We start from the raw sequence: 6,669 nt of genomic DNA, 5'->3' as shown, positions 1-6,669 counted from the left end.
TATGCTTCAATGAAATATGATACAAAGGAACAAAGGCTCCAAAGGAAACCAATGTTGTTGCACATAATTATTACATCTGTACTCTGAAAACTTTTCCTTTACAAGGAATTGGTCTCTTGGTAAAGTGTTAGATTTGACACTAGCATGTTAGATTTGATAGTGCCTCATCCAATGTCAATCTAAAAGTTATGCTTCAATGAATACATAGGAACAACATATCCCAAATAATTCAACATTGTTGCAGATAATTATTACATTTGTACTCACAAAACATTGCTTTTGTAGGGACTTGGTTTGTTGGTAAAGTGGGGGGTGTTATTTCTTGAGCATTGGAACTAGAAGTAAGTGCTAAACAACCTTATCAAGAATAAATACCTCAATTCCTTAATGCAAGTCTCAAAAAGCTTTAGTGTGCAAGGTGCAGGTCTAGTTATTTATAAAGTGTGAAAATGTCACTTCTTGAGCAAATTAAACCTTGGCATGGAAAATATCACCACCTCCACTTAACCAGTTAAAAATCAAACTCTCCTTTTAAACATAGGAATATTTATCCATTAAAAAATAAAACTCACTCTTATCCATATGGTTCTTACTTTCTCAAAAACCCTACTTGATTCAAAATGCCCATGTTACTTCATTCAAACTGCGCATTTTGAGATAATATATATGATCACATGTTTGAATATCTTGCCTTCTTTCAAAAGGGGCAATGAATACAGAAGTGAAGTAACTTAGGCAATGTTAAAAAAATTTCACAATCTGTCATCAAAATTAAATAGCATAGCATTTTGTGAAAGACTACACTATTAAATAGAATTTTGTGAAAGAATACACTAATTATTTATAAATGTTACACAGTAAATTTGTGACTACATTTATTTTGCTTATATTGTATATATTAGCATGTGCTAGCAAATTGAATTTGCATTAACTTTTCAAGTGGGGCTAGTGAAATGCTCCTATAAAATAGATATAAGAAATTAGTGATGGGTTGGGGATGAAGTGTTTTAAAAAAAATAAGCATCGATTTTTATGAGGTACAGTTGCAAAAATATATATATATATATATATATAGATATGGGTAAACTTCTTAAAAATAATTTTCAAAATTTAAAATTCAACTTTCAAAACAATTAAACATATTTACATTCTATTTACTTAATCTCTTTCTTAACCTTTACAATAACTTAAATTATACTTATTACTGATTTGAAATTACACAAACCATTCACCCATACAAATTTTCTTCTTGTACTAAATTAAATTACACAAACTTTTCAATGATGGCAATTTTTTTTTCCACTTTATCAAATTTATATATCTAAAATTATAATTAAAAGACAATAGTTTTTAAAACTTTATTTCAAAATAAAGATGGATGAATATGACCGATAACAAATTCTCTCAACTCTGATACCAATCATGAAAAATAAAAACCCAATATTACATGCATGATGAAAAATCACCTAGAATCTCACACATTTGATGCATAAGAACTCCAATAAATAGATCACATATTTACATGCCAAAAACCAAATTTACATTGCAAAGAGGCCCTTACTCTAATCTATTAGATTCTTTAAACCATCCATACCTGGCATATTAGTTCTGACCTATTTCACTGCATGCCACATTCACACTTTCTAACCAGTGCACAATCATGATTACAGAAGAAACTTTTAAATATTCCCACATTCAAAGATGTAACTCAGTCATGTGTCTGTAACATTAAACTTACACCATTTCGCTGTCGACAAATAAAGCATAGGGACTAACAACGTTTCGCTGTCAACTATGAGACAAATAAAGCATTGGGATTAACAACGTTTTATTAGAACTATTTCTTTACTGCATTTTCCCTATTACCAAAATCAGCGGCAGCTCTTGCTGCCTTGTCAAGAACCCCAGCAACTATCAGTGCTCCGGTTGCAAAATAACTGCTGTTGACAGCTGCTGTTCCTGCATTGCAAGCCGCATGCCCGGCAGCAACCAAAACTGTTTTTGATATCTCCCCAAAGAACTTGCCAAAATCTGCCACCTTTGCTGCAGCAGTGTCCATGACTTGGTACTTCTCGTCTAGCTCTTTGGCTTTGCTCAATGTATCCTTTCCTAACGTATATCCTTTGGAAAGCATTGTTGTAACCATCTCTGCTGCCTGATCAGAAAATGGAAGAAAGATGCTCAGTTGCTTATCAAGGACTTCCACGGTCCAATAACATTATTGTTAACACAAGTTAATAAATTTTCAGTGTAAATATTATGACTTTTTCAATTACCTGAAGCAATTAGTATGGTCAAATTGAGGTTTTTGTAGTTTTTCTAAGTATGTTTTTGTAGATATTTATTACAATCATAAGTTTGAGATTTGTAATCAGTACAATCCAAACTGTTTCAACTATTTTTTAAGATGCTAAATTTATTTATGATATTAGTTAGAATTAAGTTTGAGATCTATAATTTGTACAATCTAATTATTCCAATTATTTTTAAGATACCAAATTTATTTATATAAATAAAAATACATTTTAAACAACAAAAAATTACAATCTAACTCATCATTATATATTCAAATTGCAATAAAAAACCAAAACATAAAATAATTACACGACACAGTATATATAAAAAACTCTCTTCGCAATTTAGAGACTGAGTTTTTGACTAAGATCAAAATTAAAAAATTTCATGTTACATCACAGTTAAAATAAATCAAGTTAATTATAAACAAAATTTGCATTCATATTTTCCTTTTTTTCACAAGGACAATATTTTACCAGGCACCCATCTACCAAAGCCCTAAAAACAAAATTGGAGGATCAGAAATGTAAAAGACCATGTATGGCACCCATCTACCAAAGCTCTCAGAAGATTAAATTGAAGGATCAGACATGAAAAATTCTACAGGAACGAATATAGCACAAGATTAAATTGATTTGATATAAAAATGGCTATGGCAGTTTAAGCAATGTCTAAATGCAGTATTAGAGTGATCTTGGAGAAATAGATATCTTCTTGAACATTATCGCCCCCACACTAAACCATTAAAAAAGAGAGGAAAATAAGTAGATGAAAAATACTCCTAATGTGTTGCCCTCTTCATGAAATTCCATCATATGCTTTTTCCAACGATTAACGGCCTCCTCTGATCCTCCCCATGGCACTATACACACTTGCTGATTTAGGATGGTTGCTCCCTGTTCAACAAGTCAAAAAGATCAAAACCCCATATTTTTACTTAATATTTTTGGCAGCTGCAACACAATAGCGTTATCTCAAGAAACTACATTCAGACTGACCCTCAATAAACTTACATCTTCAATTCTGGCAAATTCAAGGACAATGCAAGATTCCAACCAAAATCCACAAGCAACTAAATCACACCAAAGAATTTACTCTTTGAACCTTATAATTAGGAAACACTGATAATCTAGGAAAATCATATACTTACACTCAAAAGCACAGCAGTTTCTAAAGCATAGGGCTCCTGGAAAGTCACAAAAGCAACTTGTGCCCACAGTCCTGCCCTGTTGCCACCCAAAAGAAACATACTATTAGAGGTTATTTTTGACAAGTTTTACACAGCTATGTATATCAATAAAAATTCTTGAGTGTTCTCCAGCTCTATTGCGACCCAAAAGAAACAAAAGAAACATACTATTAGAGGTTATTTTTGGCAAGTTTTACACAACTATGTATATCAATAAAAATTCTTGAGCGTTCTCCAGCTCCAGCAGCAAAAATATACATCAAGGCTACTACCTGGCTTGACATTTCCTAGCTAATTAATGTCAAGTCTTACTAAATCAACCACGTTTTCCATAAATCACTTCTCTAATTCGCTAAGCCAAAAATATTATTAAGACTGCACTCTACTACTCCCCAAATTCTCAATAGCTCAATGCTCTGCAACTCTGATGAAACCCAAGTTGACAACCATGGTACAAAATAGGTAATACTGAACAAATTCTATGACTGCATTCTATTACTCAACAAATTCTGAATAGGGCAGAGCTCTGCAACTCTGATAAAACCCAAATTGACAATTATTGTTCCGAATAGGTAATATTCAACATATTCTATGACTGCACTGTATTACTCAACAAATTCTTAATAGCGCAGTGCTCTGCAACTCTGGAAAAACCCAAGTTGACAACTATTATGACTGCACTCTATTACTCAACAAATTCTTAATAGCCCAGTGCTCTGCAACTGTGGAAAAGCCCGAGTTGACAACTATTATACAAAATACGTAATACTCCACAAATTCTACGACTGCCCTCAATTACTCAAGCGCAGTGCTCTGCAACTCTGATAAAACCCAAGTTGACAACTATTGTTCTCTGACTGCACTCCATTACTCAACAAATTCTTAATAGCACAGTGCTCTGCAACTCTGATAAAACCTAACCCAGGTTGACAACTAATGTACAAAATAGGGAATTATATAAATGGGAAATAAACACTTTTACATAAAACTCAGACAAAAAATCCAGCACCCACCTCTGTAATTTTACGTTCTTTACTGTGCCGGAGTATGAGAAAAACTGCTGAACATCGTTTTTCGTTGCTTTGGGAGACAAATTACAGACCTGCACCATCAGAAATGGCCATTGGCAATAATTCGAGTACCTGTTATGCTTCGATGCACAATCGAATTGTGAGTGAGTAGCAAACACTCATGTGATATAAATACTGCGACATTCAGCATAATTATTTACTTAATGAAGATTGAAGATTGATTAAATCAATACTAGTTGTTACTGAATCATGATCAATCACGTCAGCTACCAAAGGAACTCAACTTTATTCGTTATCAATTATTTTTATTTAATGCCCACATGTTACTTACCCATTTATTTTTTTTGAAAGGAAAAAAACAGTATATCATTTATATTAAGATAATATAAAATCCTTCATAAGATATATATGGTATGTGAATAGTATCTTATGGTATGTGAAACCACTATTCAGAATATTTGAAAAAAAACTGTGGGAGATGGTCCAAAGATTCTCCAAAAAACAGGCTGACATGAAACATATGCTATCATATATAAAGCAGAATTCATATGCTATCATATATGTTACTTACCAATCTATACTAGGCTCAATCTGAAGGGCATCCATCAATCTCTGTGCAAACTCAGAAGATGCGCGGTTAGCATGTCATGGGTCAAAATTGAAGGTAGACGCATATTTTGTAATTTTATGGGACCGCAGTGCTTTTGTTGCAACGTTTTATGGGGATAAATGGGAAGTGGCTTTCTAGATGCAGGGATTCTAGATGTATGGAAATTATGTTTTGGGTATGGTTGTGTTTGACTGGATATAATGGTTGCCTGCCTGTGTATTTTATAATTAGTAAAATGGAAGCGTGTAAGTATGTAAATAATAATAATAAATAAATAATTAATGAGGGCACAAAATAAAAATAAAAAAAAATTCATGACTATTATTATTTGTCAATAGACATATTTTATAAAACTTAAATATTTTCATGTCAAAATTGTAATATTTGAAAATATTAATTTAATATAGTTTTATTATAAATTTTGTTATCATGCCATGGGATGTAACATCATTAAATCTAATATTAATTTTAAAAAATTATTATTATTATTATTATTATTAAATCTAATATTAATATTAATATTATTAGATTTAATAATAATTTGAGGAAAGGTTTGAAGTGATCTAGTATTTCTGAAATGCTATTATCAATGTGTTAGTTAGAATTCATAATTTGTTTGTTTAATGACATATGTTTTATCGTTCATATATATATTTTTTTTATAACACAGTCAGTTACTTTTTATATATTGCAAAAAAGAGGGAAAGGAGACCAAACCTGCACTTAACTTGGGAAAAGGCGGATATAGCCAAAAACCATTATCCTCGAAAAGTTGGAATATACACAAACACACGATAGATAATGATTTCCGTTTTTCCAAAGCCTTGGTGCAATTTTCAATGCTTGCCTTTATTAGGCTCGATCTCCATCGTAGAAAATCCCCCGTCAGATTTGATCGGTCAAACAACTTGCGCGTCACACCACCACCGTCGATCCACCTGCAATAGATCCAATGGCTGGCAGGGATTTCGGGTGGGAAAATTGTGCGGAGAATACCCGCTTGAAAAAGTGTTATTCTCGCTCCACCCTCACGATACGTGTCCATCAGTGAGTGGAATCGATTGATTCCCTCCTAAAACCACTTACCGCTTAAGCTCTGCTCGAAATACCATTCCTACTTAAAATCCCGCCTTTCCTCTTTGACTAACTCTCGTGCAAGAAAGCCCCCGACGGCTGTAGATCTGCCACCATCGACGACTGCGGCGACATTTCCGAGATCCTCTTTTGCTACAACTGAAGTCAATCTTCGAGATCCAACGGTACCTATGCGATGATTCTTCCTCTGTCTCCTCACTCTTACTTTGCGGCATTTCTTCATTTTTTTTTCATTTCTGGTCCTGAATTATTATTGGTCTCTGTTAAAGAGAGACTTGTTGCTGTTGATTGCCAAACTGTCTCGGGTCGCCTGGGAGCCTGCGCAGGTCCATGTGGATCATGGTATACTTTCTCGATCTTCATATTAGGTGAGGGGGTCAAGGGATACTTTCTTCTAAACTTCATTATTCTCTTTGACCATCCCAACTGGTCTTTCAATTGCTTTGTTG

At 33.3% G+C, this 6,669-nt stretch overlaps 1 protein-coding gene across 1 annotated transcript; it reads right to left on the bottom strand.

Annotated features, from left to right (window-relative positions):
• Positions 1 to 1,674: 1,674 nt before the first annotated feature.
• On the bottom strand, positions 1,675 to 6,443 carry LOC149200024 (binding partner of ACD11 1-like). Its single transcript, XM_089400811.1, has 5 exons — positions 6,274 to 6,443; positions 4,498 to 4,626; positions 3,446 to 3,521; positions 3,075 to 3,191; positions 1,675 to 2,155 (listed from the first exon to the last, which is right to left on the bottom strand). Exons 1-5 carry the CDS (start codon positions 6,441 to 6,443, stop codon positions 1,838 to 1,840), a joined length of 810 nt encoding a protein of 269 aa, XP_089256937.1. The 3' UTR covers positions 1,675 to 1,837.
• Positions 6,444 to 6,669: the final 226 nt, after the last annotated feature.

This window comes from Pinus tabuliformis, chromosome 2_1, assembly GCF_031772625.1.
Source record: "Pinus tabuliformis cultivar Carrire ecotype Pingquan chromosome 2_1, CPIR1, whole genome shotgun sequence".
NCBI classification, from domain to species: Eukaryota; Viridiplantae; Streptophyta; class Pinopsida; order Pinales; family Pinaceae; genus Pinus; species Pinus tabuliformis.
The sequence above is the reverse complement of the archived record's forward strand: the minus strand, read 5'-3'. Positions and strand labels throughout refer to the sequence as shown.

What these genes read in the sequence shown, in the direction of transcription:
- LOC149200024 (XM_089400811.1), bottom strand. Translation starts at nt 6,443, where the DNA reads ATGAAGAAATGCCGCAAAGTAAGAGTGAGGAGACAGAGGAAGAATCAT. An exon ending in AAACTGCTGTGCTTTTGAGT is followed by an intron (nt 3,192 to 3,445) that starts GTAAGTATATGA and finishes CTTGTTGAACAG; the next exon opens with GGAGCAACCATCCTAAATCA. An exon ending in AAGAGGGCAACACATTAGGA is followed by an intron (nt 2,156 to 3,074) that starts GTATTTTTCATC and finishes TTTTCTGATCAG; the next exon opens with GCAGCAGAGATGGTTACAAC.